The sequence below is a fragment of the Triplophysa dalaica genome, chromosome 6, assembly GCF_015846415.1.
Source record: "Triplophysa dalaica isolate WHDGS20190420 chromosome 6, ASM1584641v1, whole genome shotgun sequence".
Lineage (NCBI taxonomy): Eukaryota > Metazoa > Chordata > Actinopteri > Cypriniformes > Nemacheilidae > Triplophysa > Triplophysa dalaica.
Window position 1 is genome coordinate 23,047,256 of NC_079547.1, and position 17,731 is coordinate 23,064,986.

The window sequence follows — 17,731 nt, forward strand, 5'->3', positions numbered from 1 at the left end:
TCAACCTCCCGGCAACAAGCCTTATCTCCAAAAGCGTCCAGCAAACGTTGAAGGACGAGAGAAAAAAGGCAAAGAAAGGAGGAGAGCGCTAGCAAACGTGCCAAAGGGGTTCTTTTCTAGGCGTTTGCTCACATATCTACAGAGATTAATGATAAAGCCAAGGATCTGGTCTTTGTGATCTCACTCGGGGAATGTCTGAGCCAAAGTGAAGTAACTCCAACTGAACAAAATTGTGTTGTGATGAGATCTTTCAAGAAGATTTTCATTGTCCAAACTGCTAAACCCACATTATTACTGAATCCCCTTGCCACCACATGTCCATCATTTCTAATTCCTTAAGATAATTGCGTTTGTGATCCAAGTAAGAATTTTGAAGTAATAAACTGTGGAAGTCACACCTGTATTGTTACTATTACAAGACACATTGTTGTCAAATCAATCATTATAACACAAAGCTCAGTGGTAAGAGCATTGCCTTAACAACGCAAGGTTCGATCCCAGGGAATTGCACATACCTATGTATAAATGTATAGGATAATGAAATGTAAGTCGCTTTGGATAAAAGCGTCTGCCAAGTGCATAAATGTAAACGAAAAGTTTTCATTCATTTGCAAAGCGGATTTTTTCACAAATGGGACTGTATTCGGGTGAAAATGTGTTATTTCGACTTTAGACCATCACAGAAACAAAGCAATGCTTTAGCAACATGTTTAAAACATGTGAAGCACAAATTAACCATGTCCTATGAACCATCCACACCACCCAAACAGCGACTTTTAACATTCAAGAGATGAATCGCAGTGTCCAAATTTGATGTCCATCTTTTTTTATTAAATAATCTTTTTTTCGAATAAAGAACTTTACCAAGTAAAGTCGAAAACAAAAACACCATATAGATATCATTTTTGGCCACTCCTGTGACTCACATCTGATTTAAAGCCAAAAGAGTTTGATAAACAGGACAGTGGGACATTTGTAAAACATCCCAACACCATCGTTTTTTTTATTTGTGTTGTTGGATATGCAGATGTTGTCAGTCGAACCTCCGGATCAACAAGCGGTAGTTCTGCTTTAATGACCCTGCAACTCTCCATGCTTGTGCATACAAATGTTTATTTTTGTGCCTCGCTCGAGCACACACACCTAGAAACCCACAGCGGGTTAGAGGTCAATTGGCTAATGTGTCTTCCATGTGGCATCGGAATGGGAATTGAAATATTCCAGGCTATGTCTATGTGAAATTCCGGATGAAAGAGGGGTAACCTCGACGCCTCCCAAGTTGTTCTGCTCTGACTTGTTTGGGCATCTGTTGCACTCTGATTATGCAAAAAAAGACACGCAGATAAACATCAGCACAGAAAGAGTATCAGAAGAGCAAAGGCGAAATCTCCTGCATCCAGGACCTCCACCGAAGGAATCCGTACAGGAGGTCTGCAGACAGGGGAACTTTTCTCTTCTAGAAATAGTTGCTATTAAACGTAAATAGACAGAGAAGCAAACTGTTGATGTGCGAGTTTGAGTTAACAACCAAAGAGCAAACATTCTGAAGTTAAACACAATGAGGGCAGTGTTGGGGAGTACCGAACTATTATTAAACTACACTTGTATGCCTTTTGGAACTTGAAAATACAGTTAATAACTTGAAAGCCCCCTTGTGTTATGCGCAAAATTAATTACATTTCGCTCTGAATAAAATAATAAATGTAACACAATTAAATACAAAAAACTAGAAGGTACTGGTATAACAGTAGATGTTTTAGTGTGTAACTACATTTTTAAAAGAATGACTTTCCTGTGGTTAAAGTTTATTTTTTTAATTCAGCAAGTACATACAAAATCTGTTTTTTAAAAACCATCTCCCTCTCTTCTTTACTTAAAGTGATGATTTAAGTATTGAGCTCAGGTAATATCTTGCCTTACGACAAAACAAAACCTGCAATTGTGTGTTTTAAACAGAGATGGCGAAAGAGCGTCAAAAGTAACAGTTTTCACTAAAACTTGCTGTTTTACCTAAAGTAATAGTTCAACCAAAAATGAACAAAGAATGTTGTCAATTGACTAATTTGAAATGATTTGAAATGACAAGAGGGTGAATGAATGATGACCGAATTTTCATTTTTTGGGTGACCTATCACTTTAACTGCAGTTTAGCTGTTAAAAAATCCTATGCAACACATGATATTTAACGCATCACATGTAGTCTAAATGTCTTGTATGTGTTTTAGCGCGAGTAGATGTGTGTTTATCTTTCAAGTGTTTGTGTATGTGTACGCATTTACGACAGCGCAGCTGCGAGATAGCACGCAAGGATGCGAATGTGTGATGATTAGAGAGTGGATCTTATCTTAGGCGCAGGGGCATGAGTGCTTTTGTTTTGTGCCAGACACCCTCCCGCCAGCCTGAGCTGGCCTGGCACCCGCTTGTGCTGGATCTGACCTCCTGGAGCTTGGGCGACTGCCACGTGTTAGTCTTCACTGGTTTGGAACCACTGGGGCAGCTCTGAGGAAGCGTGGGATGGAAAAAGACACTCTTTCATATCTCACAAAGTAACACAACTTACTTAATCCAAATCTCTACGATTACACAGATGACTGAGCAAACAGGCTAAAGAGAGAAAGAGAGAGAGAGAGAGAGAGAGAGAGAGAGAGAGAGAGAAGGACAAAGAAGTATTCTAAAGGGGCTTTGCACCTTGATGTCATCAAATCTGTGTGTGCGTGAGTGTTTGACAGAGAAGACAAGTGAGAGAGAAAGGTTTTGATTAGAGAGCTGTTTTTTTTTTGGTTTTGGGTGTGTGAGCGTGTTAGATCAGAAACTGCCGGCTTTATACAGATAGAAGACTTAAAACAACAAGAAAGAGGGAGAGAGATTAAAGGAGTAGTTCACCCAAAAGTGATTTATTCACCCTCATGAAAACCTAGATGTTCATGACTTTCTTTCTACAGCACCTACGCTTTTTCTATAAATATCAGTTGTTTTATTAACACATACAGGTTTCAACATGTTGAAGCTCTAAATAACGCTAAAATAATGCAAATAACTCCAGGGGGCTTAAAAATGGTTTCTGAAGTGAAACAAAATAATCAATTAATATTATTTATTTGCAGCCAACTTGAAGACTAAAACTGGTTAATTCAAATTTGGCATCATTAACTTCAAATCTTATTGGTTGTGGTGTCTTGTGACATATGATGTTTCTGATTGTTTTTTGGAATTTCAACATTTTTGGACCATTTGGGAAATAATAAGAGAATTTCAATGTGTAGGTGAACTTCCATTCGTAGAAAGAAGGAGAAAGTCCTTAAACGTGTGTAACTGAACAGACCCTTTGAGGGGCGCTGTAACCACATTTTGGGATTCAGATATACAGTCACTCTCTCTCGTTTATACAAACATGCATTTGAATTAATATTACAGTTTCTTCTGCCTAGATGTGATGAACAGTTTGAAGCATTTATAGTTAAAATGACATTCACAAACTATAATTTTAAACAGGATATTCAATCTGAACCAAATTTGTGCAGAAGGATTTGATTTACATATATAAAGAAACACAATCATTTTTCAGCAACCTCAAATCTCTTTCATGCCTGATGCATGAAAAATATGACAAACTTTTGATTTCCCGAATGAAAAATACGCAGCTGTGCCTCAGTCTACAGATGGTGCCCTGGCCCAAAACCCATTCCCTCCCTGTAAAACATGATCTGTGCTGACCGTTACCTTAAGCTGTGCGCTTCAGTGATGGTTTTGCTCTTAAAAGCTCAGGAAATGTGTGCGGCCGAGCCCATGCAGCTGCATCGGTTACAGGATACTGGATTTTCTCATCAGACTAAACCACAAGCGGTGAAACTCAGAACACGGTCTGGCACTCTTCAGGGTTACATCCGCCGTCCAATTCTGTTCTCACTCATCACGTCTGACTGCAACAAACACATTACTCAAATGGCCACAACGCCAACATCACTGAGTGACATGAGCATCCAGAAATCAGCTAGTGACCGTTGGCATTTGGTGAATCGAAGGTTTAATTGACCTCACCTGTCTCATAACACATCCCAGCTCCTGTCTTCGAAGATTTCTATAGAATTGAGTAAACAACGATTTTAATGAAAACACACAAACCCCACATCATAAATGAACACTGGCTGCAGCGTTAAAAAAAAACTTTTTAAGTTGCGTTAGAAAAACATTCATGTTTCTAAATAAACTTTATTTATCTCACATACCATTTGTAATACCACATCTACCAACCACCCAGACCACCATGTTCTTCCAAACCTGATTCATTGGAGCTGAAATTGAAAGAATTATTTGTAAAAAAAAAATCATACGGAGATATGGCTCTGTGAAGCATCGTTTTGAATATTATGCCACATAATCCCTAATTTATTTTTTTGGACTGCACACTCGTTCTGTTATCTATACCGTATTGTTTTTCCAAACCCACAGCGGTTGTGAGGCTCAAGTTGGGATTCCAACATGCTTACCTCAAATGGCAAATAAATAAATCTTTATACTCAAATGGCGCAATGCCACGGCTCTTTCAATGCCCTAAATATAGTGTGGGGTAGAGGAATAAAAAGTATATGCAGGAAACTTTCTGCTTGCTTTGCATCTGTAAAACAGTGTACGTGTATGTGTAAAATGAACACACTGAAGTTTAATTGAATATTGTGGTCAGGTTTTGGCTTTGATGATGCCATCCTGCACCTTGCTCTGAATGTTCCCCAGAGGGTTAATGTTGGGAGGTCACAAGTTCCCTCCTCCTCTCTCTCTCTCTCTCTGCTGTTTTACTCCTCCCTCGCTCCAACATACTCTCATTCCTCTTAGCTCAGTTTCCCATACAGACAGACTGCATACAAGTCCTGCACAGGTTTAACATTGCCAGAGACAGCACACAACCCACAAGTGACAGACGTTCAAGTCGCTTTTACAAACTGAAGTCACGGAGTCCTATCATGAATGGAAAACTTCACGCTAAAAGACCGCACTCGAGATGAAACTCTTTGAAAGTGGATTACGTTTTTCTGCATAACTGGTCATTTCAACGTGACCGGCCGGCACGGGACATTTTACTCTTTTAAATTCTGTATTTATATTTAAGTGTTTTGGAGAGTGTGAGTGTCTGATCATGGCTGGAGAGAGACTTATTCACCTGCTGAGGAGATTTTGGATGGTGTGTCTGGTGCAAGGTCAGTAAACACGTTCTCTTACCTCGTTTATTTGTGTCGGATGTTGATTTATTCTTTAGAGGTTTTACAAATTTATGTAAAACATGTCATTTTTTTAAAAGGAGTAAAATGATTACCTTTTTCAATTGAACTTCTCAATCGTTGTAGTCTTTTTGCGTTGCACTTTTAAGAAATGTTTTTACAGCTTGATGCCACAAAAACATCTTTATATTTTCTCTAAATTAACATGCACTGCTGCCTTGAAAAAATATGATGCTTATCGGAAGAACTTTTTGAATGTTTAGAGATCGTTCAAACAGGAGCAACACTTATTGTTGATTCGCCAAATGTTTTTATTTACAAATGTGCTTTGTGAGAATCTTTAAAACAGAAATGACTGTTACCATGTGAATGAAAGGCTGTGATTTTCAAAAGCAGCCAAGCTAAACACATTCATTACAGTGACCAACAAGTCTGAGCATTTTCTTGCTGCGTTTGATCAAGAGATGTTTTACTGCATCTTTATTCTTGGCACTGATGTACTTTAAATTATAAGGATGATTAACGGCTCCCAAAAAAATATGCTTTTTTTAAATAATTATAATAAACGATAATTTAACATTCACACCCTGAGACCATTTTAAAACACCCTTAAATTGCCAATAATTGAAAAAGCAAAAAAGTTCTGTTTTTCTGGAAAAGCAACACATTCAACAGCAATTTAATTGAACAGGAATTAAATAAATTAATATGCATTAAAGATCATTTCAAAACATTTAACTCAAGATCAGTTGTGTAGCTTCATGTGGGTAAACTTTCCTAGCCTTTTGAACATTTTATATGTCCCCTTCAGGTGGGTCTAAAGAGCTCCCTGGAGTTTTCAAGACGTCCTCATATAAATGCTTTACCATAGAGACAGACAGTTCGCCTTGACTCCGTGATTTTCTTCTCACCTTTCCCTGTGTACTAATCTTTTCACCTGTCAGTCTACTCCACGGGCCCCGGACTCCAGTTTTTGTTCCGGCCCCTTTTAAAGTAAGCAGGGGCGTAGAGACGCCCATTGTTTCCCCTGAAAGCAAATCGCAGCCCTGGAACTAATGCCACCATTAAAATAATGATCAGAGTAACAGCCCAATAGCATTAATGACCCCCTCTGTTCCTATGCCATTTACAGGCTGTTTTTCTTCTACCGCCCTGTTTCTTTATCCTACCTTTCAGTCAGGGATGGTTAGGCTGATGAAGAAAGCAATAGGCTTCTGTTCTCACTATCAGGCCGCCCACAGAGAACGGGAAAAAGTCTGGCGCAATTACCCGTGACCCCGTGGGTTAGTGTCTGCGCCTTAACGCAAATGTGCTTCTTTTTTCTTTCATTAAATGGCATTATATTACTTTTCTGCAAATGTGTAACATGTGTCCGCTTTTATAATCTGACCAAACAGATGCTAATGTGATGCTGTATTGTGGTTGGCTACAACATTGTCTATTTTGATTCAAAAGGGAAAATATTGGAAAATTGCTCATTTTACAAGAAATGATGCTTCCACACAGACTATTAGCATGAAGACATTCCAGTATTAACATGCAATCTCTACCATAACTTTTCCTCCGCTATTGTTGACAGCGCCAAGCAACCGCTCGACTACGTCTGGTCCTTTTCTTCTTTTCATCATTTTCTTTTTTTATGTGTGTGTGCTTTGAGATCTGTCCGGTGTTCAATAAAAACATGAATAATAAGCAGAAGAGATGAGACAATGACTGCCTGGCGTTCATGGATAATAGGCGTAAACTTAAAAAAGGATGCGCAGCCATCAATCAACTTTAGAAGTGAAAGATCAGACCGTCCACTAAACATCTAAGCAAGCAGAATTGCGTGTAAACTGGGCAGTAAAATCTTGAGCTTTGCTTTAAAAGTTATGGAGTGCAGTCTAATTGCAGGCTAGATTTAACCCATGGTTTGACAAGATATAGACAAACGCAATCGATGAATTAACCTCAAAAGGACTATATTTTACCCAACCATGGGTTAAAACAACAGACGTAATGTTAAAACTACTTTTATTTATTCTAAATTAAATATCAACTATAGAATTATTTGCTAAACCCAACTTGTATTTTACACCGACTATTTAATGCAGTTGTTAATGCTTCACTCAGCAAGATGTTGCAATCTACTATAATACAATTTTGAGTTCAGATTAAGTTAACTATACCTTAAATTGTGTTGTCATTATTTAGCCTTTATCGAAGAGGTGTTGAGTTAACCAAACCCGAAGACACCCTTGGGGGTACCTGATAGTTTGCTTTCTCCAAATCCGGCTTTATTTACTGTAAATAAACACCACTGCTGGATTAAGTTGATGTAACGTTCATGAAAAGACAAAAATCCTGCAAACCGATAAAGAAACAGACAACTTGGGGGCAGAAAAACCTTCCTTCACATGACCCCTGAACTCCTCAAAAAATGAAACGTATTATATTAGTCCATAATTACAAAACATAAATACACAATCACATATTATTCCAATTTTTAAATAAACGTATGCACAGAAACCAAAGGCTTGCACACACACGTGCACAGATTTTAGTGTCTGAAACGTATACCTTGACTGTACTTCATCAGACAAAGATAAAGTGACAGAGAGAGAGGAAGAGAGAGTGCACGAAATCTGAGCTCTCTGTGAAGTTAATGAGGTGTAAATGGTGGTGATTTTTTTCATCAGGGAACGCTATCAAATCTGAGGTGGGTGGGAGTGAGGAGAGGGCTGCACAAAAGCAGCTTCATACAGGAATCTGATGCGAGAAGCAGGCACAATACTTGGTACAATAATAATCTCTAGTGAAACGTTAAAGTGAAGAATGATCATGAATTTTAGAATGTGCTAGTGCTTGGTATGTTCCTTTTTATGCTTTCATGACAGCCGAGCTTTTGCGAAACCTGATGATCTATGTGATCACAGCATGATTTAAAGAATGTTCCAATGGGCTTCTTCTATTCTTCGGCGTAAAAGCCTTACATCTTTCTACTTCATTTTAAATCATGTAAAAAGATTTAAATGGTATAAAATACAAAAACTGTATTTTTAGGTTCAGGTGAGAAAAGGGTATTTGTTTGATTTCCATATAGCTATTTCAGTGCACCATCGTATTTACATGGAATTCCAATGTAAGGTTAAGAAAGAAATACGATTTTTACACTCAATTTTTGACATATTTCAATAACACACTACCAAATGTATTCATGCCCAAAATTGAGTGCCAGGAAAAAACATTTCAATAAAAAACATGCAGGTGTTCATGTGCTGGCTGCAAATAACTGCAGGAAAGGAGACTGAGAGAGAAAGAGGATTTTTTAATTTTGGTAACTCAGGACTGATGCATTAGTGGGGGGAGAGAGAGAGAAGCTGCTAAATGTGAAATGACAAATAAAAACAAACAAATTAACAGTGTCAGAGGCCCACTTCCCAGTCTGTCTTCTTCAATAAATCAATGTCTCTAGTGTGTGTTATATGCAGGGGATATTAAGACAGGTAGTTTACTTCGGCTCTCCTCTGGAGACCACACACACATTCGACCGCAGCCCCCTCTGGTGGTTAATATCATGTACAGCAAACTTACCTGGTACAGACACCGGAAATACACGAGAACGTCACTGCGTCTCTTGCTAAAGTAATGAATAAATATACTTTAAAAAATACGACCACCTTGCTTGAGTCCCTTGACCACTTTTTTTCAAATTAATAAGTAGAGAGAGGGCAAGAATTGTATCTGTGGATTGGATTTTAGGAAGCATTGCAGCTGGTGGGAGGGGCGATGATTTTGGTGACGTCAGCCACCAAATCAACGTTTTGATTGACTTAAAATTAACTCAGGCTATAGAGAGATGTATGGCTTAATACGTTGTAATAGCCTTACACAACATGCATTTGTCGTTAGAAACACGTCAAACATTTTAACTTCTTTAAAAGAAAAATCTAATTTCTCAATTTTAACCTTAAGGAGCCCGCCATGTTCTTCTTCGATGACGTAAAATGGTTGCACGCACGCGCGGTCAAACTGAACACCGACACACTATCAGTTCTTCTGTTAATATAAGGTGATTTATGATTAAAAAAAATATATAAAAACAATGCTAAAATAATTGATAAAGAAAATAAAGATGCTATTTGGTGTACATTTTAATATGGTTGTTCAGAAACAAAATCATTGCGAATTTCCTATAGATGATGTTTAAGCCATTGAAAATTAATTTTATCCAGATTTTGACTTTTTGATGTTGATTTATTACATCAGAAGCCTACCTTTGTCACGACGGGAGCAATAATATAGAATATTAATCAAATCGCAAGCATCTTAATATTGTGTTTATCTTGTCTCATTATTTGTACAGTATACGATAATGGTGGTTGATGATGTCTTAAATAGTCTTAAAGACGGTAGTTTAAAGCTCTGATCTAATGCATGTTTTTCTAAAACAGACCATTACTGAATGCAATCTTTTATATGGCAGTCATGCTGGCTTGTGTCCAGAGGACACACCACCACCTACTGTCCCTGTGTATTTATACGTATTTATATACGTTTTACGTCTCATATTTTACTGTTATATGTGAAAAACTTGAGTGCTTCGCTGTAGCGTTAAGAGAACAGGTTTAGGTTGAAACCATTTGACGTCACTGAGTTTGACAAAAAAAATGGCGTCCTCAGAGTACATTTGTTTTTCGAAGTTTATGAATCTCACATTCATAAAGTCAATGTCATTGTTAATTTATAAAGTCATAGGCTACATCTCTACATACCCAAGATTCCTTTTAACATGTACAATTTGCATTGTTGTAGATTTTTGCAAACTGTCCATAGGATGTATTACATTACGGCGCTACTAACTGTAAAAAGAATTGTCAGTTCGTTATAGGGAAATTGTATGCATATCATCTGTATGAATCATACACAAAATAAGGAGCATGTTATAAACCAGTAAATAGGGTCAATTGTGTAACTACTAGCAAAAAGTTATCCAAACGCATGTTATAACAAAGGCCTGCCTAAAGTTAAAAAGACATAAAAGAAAATCAGCTTGATTAAGGCCCTGTGTAACTATCAAAAGAGCACAATAATAAAACACACAAACTGCATTTAAAATTATCATGTTGTTATAAGTGCAGGCAATAGATCTGTTGTTTTTAAATCTTACCCCTAATATCGGAAAATATCCCTTAGTGCAGAAGAGGGTGGATTCTTTCCAAACAGCATGAGGAAATAATTCCCTCATTTAGACAGCAAACAACCTCTGACATGCTCAATAAATGCAATCAGATGGGTTTAGAGCTAACAAATGGAAATAAAATCCCTTTTCTTTCAACTGATTTAGACTAATAAAACTATTATCAATTGAGCTGTTCTACTGTTACAAGATGGTGAAATGACTCACTATATACAGTCCTTCTCTGTAAAGTGTCTTAGTTCAGCATCAAAGCATTGCCTTTAAAGGCAAAAAAATGTGCGAATCCTAAAATATGAACAGATGGTTTTATAAAACATGCAGTGAGCATTGAAAAACCTTTGATGTTGTGTACAAACTGCTTATTGATTATGACAACAAGTAGTATTTGATTAAATTATGTATACAAATTACACTATTATAGTAATGTCGGTTCATGAAACATGAATATTTTTATTTCTGACTTTTTTATTTGTATTTGGTGAAGTGTGATCTAGACATCTTTTTGTGTGGTTACCTCCCCTACATTGCAATCATTTCGAGTTTGACATCTTCCAGAAAAAAATAAGGTCCTAAATAATCCTCTTGGCCAGGTTTTCTCCATCCCACCCTCAATCTTTCAAGGCAATTTGATAGAAGAGCAAGCACATTTATTTGTATCATTGTGAAACACTCCTCTTCATGCATTCAACACATTTTCTCAACACAACCTCTTTCAAAATCCTCCGCTCTCTCTCTCTTTCTCTGCTTATTAGGTTCACTACGCCATAAAAGATCTTACTCAAGGACAGGTCTGTGGTCAGGTCTACGGGAAGGAGATTTAAAACTCAAACAAAGCTGCCCAGTACCGTGTTTGCTTACCTCACTCCTCACACGCTGGGAGTGTGTTTGCATTTCAAACCGTTTAAAAAAAGTGTCAAAAATTGTTGTTATCATTGGCCCCCTGCAAACATCCCTTCCCATCCCCTTGAAGACGTCGCTTGATTGAAGTGATGTGCCAAACCTGTAACCCCCTCACCCTTCTTACCACAAAACGTGGTCGGAGCAGGGTTAGGATCTATAGTCTATACGTGGCTCTAATCGTCCTCATCGCGTTTCATTACATGGAAAATTACAGAAAAAATGCAAAATCCGTCAACCACTTCCACTTCAACAGAATTCTGTGAAATGTTCTTCTTTTAGTTTTTTTTATTGCTGTTGCACGGAGCAACTGAAGCTTTTTGAAGTGTTTTCAAGCGGTTTTGATGATTTAATTTATATGGAAATGTGGCTGCAGAGTCATCAGAAGACATCAGGAGCAGTAATGCAAACTTGGACCTCGTGAAATGATTTCACACTGGCAAAAGCAACTAAAATCCACATAATTGCTTGATGAGGACTGGCTTAACATCTATACCCACAAAAGCCCTTAAAACAAGGGTTTTTAAAAACATTCAAACATTGAATTTTGCTAACTTTGTCAAATTTGATATATTCATTTAGCATGTTTTCATCTGAATTATTCATTCACCTTCATGTTATTCTAAACCTGTTTGGCTTTCTTTGTACTGCGGAACACAAAAGAATATATTTGGTTGGTAACCAAACAATTTGGGACCCCGTTGACTCATTATATCATCATAATACCACATTTCTCAAAATATCTTCGTTTGTGTTCCACAGAAGAAACAGTGAAACAGGTTTACAACCAGATGAGGGTGAATAAATAATGATATTTTTTTTTGTTTTAGCTGAACAATTCCTTTAATGCTATTGTTCTACATTAAACCTTCAACAACCACTGAACATTTCTATTCTTTGTAGTTAAAAAAGGTTCTACAAACTATACAAAGGGAAGAACTTCTTTGACCGAAAGGTTCTTTGGGGAACCAAAAAACCATTGCATTGCTTCAAAGATCTCTTGTTAGCACCTTTAGTTTTAAAAATATACACTATTTTTGCTGCCGACATGGAACTGCAAATCTTGAATCATTTGAACAATTTTCAAAGTGTTTAGACTTAAATAAATCAACCATTTCCACGTGATCGATAACTAAACAAATAAAAAATCCCTTTGACTCAAGCCACATCACATGCAAAAGTAACTACCATGTGGTTCACAACTGCAATCATGTCAAATAAAAACAAATAGTTAAGCCCCTAAAAAGATGGGTTCCCTGTCAAAGCCTAAACCACAGTTTGATATAAAATAGTTTCCATATGTTTCAGGACAACTTGATGAAATGCTATTAAAGCATAGAAGAGTAGATATAATTCAGACTTGAATTAAATCTCACACACTGTCTGGTTTACAGACATCTGATATTTTCCTTCTGTTTCTTTTCAGTTTTGTGTGTGAAGGGCAGCAAGCTGTGGGAGGTGCCCATCGCCCCCCTAACACACAACGGTAACCTTAGCACAAAGCTGTTTTGGGAACCCCAGTGCCAGGCTCATCTACGCCACCTGCAGAAGGAGGCAAGAATGACAGCCATCGTACCGCCAAAGCTGGACGGCCAATGGGTGTCAAGCAGGTAGAAGAACCAAAACACATTCTGTCAAATAGTACATGAAGAACAAATATCATTGCGTTTAAGCACATTCATTTTGATCATTCTTAATAATTGAGACAGTATATTAGTTTAATATCTAATATACTGTTAAAACTAAACTCTTAAAACTAAAGGTACGTAAAAGGTTTTTCAGAGCAACGCCATAGAACAACCGTTATTGGTTCCACAAAGAACCATTCTGTCAAAGGTTCTGTAAAGAACCATCTATTTCTTACTTTTTTATAACCTGAAGGCCTTTTTTCGCCACAAAGAAACTTTTGTGAAACAGAAATATTCTTCAGATATTAAATGTTATTTAAGGAACCAAAAGGTTCTTCTATAGCATCGAGGTACCTTTTGAAGCAGCTTTTTAAAAGTGAAAATAATTATATGTGTAAGAAATTTGATATATTATCACTATAACATTACAAAATTGTAAAATTACAATAAAAATTCCTATCTCTCAGGTGTGAGGTGCGACCCGGTCCAGAATTCCTCACTCGATCCTACACCTTCAACCAAAGCCCAATGCGTCTCTTCCGAGCTCTCCAACACTACTATTCTGATAGCAACTGCCACACACCTTCCTACTCCCTCGTGATCCGTGGAAAACTGAGACTCCGCCAGGCCTCCTGGATCACCCACGGTGCGACTGAGGCGGAGCATCAGCTCCATAAAGTAGGAATGGTGGTTCATAGCCAAAAGGCCATCCATCATCTCTCTACCCGTCTGCCGTCTTCATGTCTGGGTCTCAAAGCTGGTGAACACCTGGTGCGTCATCGTTTGTATGAACTCTTTAATGCAAAAGAAGAGAAGGACTGCTTGGGTGCCATTGGATTCTCCATGATGGAGTTGGAGTTGCTAAGGGTCGAGACCCATCATCCTTCTCACAGTAGGCCAGCGAAGGAGCTGTTCTTAGGGGACATACACACAGACTGGAATGAAAGGGTTCATCATAGACCGACTGGATATCAGGAGCCTCTACAGAACGCTATGGTGAGAGTTAGGACCAGCTTAACGTAAATCTTGCTTAAACTCTTGATTAAACTAATGGTTGGGTCAAAAAAGGGCGAACTCAACCGTTGGGTTTACATGAACCTATGTTGGGTTGTTTCAATTCATTGTTGGGTCAAATGTTGACATGTTCTCAACCAACGGCTGAGTTTATTCAGGTTGAAACAGCCCACCACTTCAAAGTGTACACAAACATATTATTATTAAATTTATAAAATGCTTTATTTTATTTTCAGCATCACATCCACCCATGTCCAGTGTGTGCACTTGTTTACCGAGGCTCTGAACAGCATCCGCCTGTTCTCTCTTCACCTACATCCATCCCTCTGGACCTAAACGGGCGCTGGGTGAGCCAACGCTGCGAGTCCCGTCCTTCCATCCTCTTTCTCACCCGTTTTTTTGCTTTCAATGAGGAGCAACGCACCTGGGAGGGCTCCTACCAACATTACTCCGACCCAATGTGCAGGCATCCTAGCTTTACACTGTCTGCATCAGGGCATTATGTCAAAACAGGGAACTCTGTGAAAGTACTTGGCGCCACCAAGCTTGTTTTCAAAGTGACACGGGCAAAATTGGTCGTGTTTGAGCGGGCGTTGTTGCGGGAATTAAATTCATCGCAAAATGGAAGTTGCGGGGAGGTGGGCGGGTGGGAAATAGGTGTTGAGCAAGACCTAACCTGGACGGATGGTTGTGAGGCGCTGGCGATTGGACTTCCTCACAAAGAGTACGAGTTATTTAAAATGGAGGTTGATCATAAGAGGCAGCCCTTGTTGTTTGTTGGGGAACGGCCTACCGATGGATCCAGCCCAGACCGACCTGCGAAAAGGCCAACGTCCTTTCAGACGCCAATGGTGTGGTGTAGTACAGTGACCGGGTTGGAGCTACGCTACAGTTCCCAAAGTGAACGTTCAACGGTACCAAAGACAAGTTCTGCAAAGGCACTGTATTCTTCAATGATTCTTCTGGTTGTTGTAAACATACTGAGCTTGGGAATCTTCATCTAACTGATCAATTGCCAAAACATGATGGATAAAGGTGCCACCAAACCCTGACACAATCCTGTCCATTGGAGAGGAAAATCGTTCGGTTCAGTGTTTGAGAGTGCCATGACAGTTTTATCCATAGAACGATTTTTATAAAACAAAACTGTACATAGGAACTTTTTTCTAATCACATAGTATATATACATTCAAATGTAATGTGTGCCGTTTGGAGTGTTGTTTAGTTTTGATAAGAATTACAGATCGTTACACTGATGTCTATCCAAAGCATGAACGTTTGGTCAAAAACATTTATCAACATTCCAACGTGAAACTACGAAAGACAAAAATTGGCTAATGGACATTTGGGTGACTGGAAACTACAGATGCTTACCAAGAACAGTCCAAGAAATGTGTTGGTGGTCGAAAGCCTCTCTTTTAGACCTTGTCCTGGTTGCGTAGAAGTGCTTATATGGACTACATTTGGCATGATGGTGACGCTCATAAATTACTCTGTATTATTTCAACATCGGACTGTTGTCTTTAAAGGAAGGCAATGTCGCCCATAATATTGTTATGTAGATGTAATCTTATAAAATGGTGAGGGTGCCTTGAACATATTTATTGCTACCATTAAAGTACTTTTGATAAGAAATTCCATAGACCAATTTTAATTGAATAGATATCAAGCTTAGCATCAAGAGACGAAAAAGGATTGTTCGGACAAGTATGTTTTTACATGCTATTATGTGTATTTACAGTATGGCGTATCCAAACATCACCTTCGGGTTCAATTTACATTCAATGTTGAATCCATACGCAAAGAACAAACCACATGGCCTCCATGTTAAACCGCATCTTTGCACCAATATCTGAAGCATAGTTTCTCAGAACTCTGCATGTTCTCTAGTCATGTTTATTTGGAAAAACAGGACGTTTTTAACATAGGCCTATTCAGTTTTAGCTCAGTAGAGCATGTGATTTTCGGTTTTCACAGACTGAAATAATTATTTGAGAAATTCTGGAGACGTATTTTGGAGGCAAAATACTTTTCCAGGATGACTTTTCTGTCAAACATAAAATAGCATGCATGATACTCATTGGTATAGTCCTGACACAACACCTACAAAAAAATTACCATTATAACCCCAGTATCTGCCAAAATGTCACAGTTACTGCTTCTGCATCATGACTGTGGTACCTTGGTATTAGCCAAAACGGTCATGAAACTATAAAACAGAAAAATCTGCAAGCATTACACACAACATGGAGACCAAAGTGAATCTATTAGGGTTTATAGTAGTGACTGTATCATTTTGGCAAAAACTATAATTACGGGGTTATCCACTGGTTTTGGTGCAATATATATCGAACAACAGCAAAGGACAATTCTTAAAAACGTCCAGAAATTGTTCATAGCATAGAACAGATAAATATACAGTTGAAATATGTATAAAACATATACAGTATAAAGTATTCAATATACATTATTAAATATACAGTGAAATATGTTACAACTCCAGTTGTCCTAAAAGCTTTCGGCAAATTTTTAATATCTGGGCATTTTTTTTAAACCAAATTTTACTGTTCCCCTGAGTTTTTCACATATTTTAAAACATATTATAAAACCTTCAATTCTTTCAACTTAGTCATGCAACTTTGTTTTTACAATAATCTCTGGGCTTAACTCCTGTTAAACAACTCCTTTGGACTATTAAAATGACGGAGTTTGTGGTGTGTCTGTTAAAAATGAAAAGATCGTTGGCTTCGGACAGCAAAAGAAAAGGGGGAAAAGTCAATGAGTTACATCCAAGAGGCAACACGCTGTTCATATTAAATGATGTCGGTGACGGTGGCTGCAAGTGCCATTACGTAATGTTTTCTGCCTTTAAGACTTCCAAAAGTTTGGAATTTGGAAATAATAAAGAAGGGGTGAACAAGTCACATTTTTTGTCAAACCAACACTAAATAGCAGTCACAATTTGAGACGAGGATCTACTTGAGTCTGTTACAAGCTCGCCAATAACAACAGATGAATCTAAGATAACTCTAGAAGCCTCAGCAAAGCGGATTAAAAATCAACATCAATTTTTTGGAAGTCTGTTTGTGGTTACAGTTAAACTAATCAAAGCCAACTGTCCGGAGATTAGACTGCAAATCCTTTGGAATCACACTTCATGCTTGTCAAAAGAAGCTATAAAAAGATTTAACACAAGGCCTGTTTTACACTGTTCAGTGAAAAGTGGTGAAGCATAGCCTGTCCTGGTTACGATGTCTTTAATGTACGCTCCACTGCTCCAGTTATTATTGGTAATGTCTGAGCCGGCTTTGATCGTTGGCTTGACACGGTGGTTCTCCGCTGGTGAGTTGCCCCCCAAAAATGGCTCCCCCAGGTTTGTGAACAGGAGAAATAATAGAATGCAACTGACCATATAATTTAGTTAGGAGGGCAAAGTAAAAAAATCCCTTTTAAATGTGTTGCTGACAGAAATATCGGTCTACATCCTTTGCAAACTGCAATTTTATATATCAAACAGAGACGGCGATAGAGATTCCAAATGTATTGACTGCAGCTTTATGTAATGAAAGACCCAGCCCCACCAAATATAAGGGAATAAATGTGACCACATATTGCATAATGTTTAGTCATAAGATTTGGTCTATTGGGAGCATTATATTTAGAGGAAAACTTGGCAAAAGTGCCCGTTTTCAGAACATGTTCATGGCTGGCATCAACAATAAAATGCTAAACAACACAATGCCAAAATAGAAAGTTTTCCTTTAGCAAATCGAAGCGTCCAAACCTCAGATTTCTTTGTG

The 17,731-nt window shown here is 38.0% G+C and overlaps 1 protein-coding gene across 1 annotated transcript; it reads left to right on the forward strand.

Annotated features, from left to right (window-relative positions):
- The first annotated feature begins 4,843 nt into the window (after window positions 1–4,843).
- Window positions 4,844–15,569, forward strand: apcdd1l (adenomatosis polyposis coli down-regulated 1-like). Its single transcript, XM_056750659.1, has 4 exons — window positions 4,844–5,192; window positions 12,716–12,899; window positions 13,385–13,913; window positions 14,168–15,569. Exons 1-4 carry the CDS (start codon window positions 5,132–5,134, stop codon window positions 14,933–14,935), a joined length of 1,542 nt encoding a protein of 513 aa, XP_056606637.1. The 5' UTR covers window positions 4,844–5,131; the 3' UTR covers window positions 14,936–15,569.
- Window positions 15,570–17,731: the final 2,162 nt, after the last annotated feature.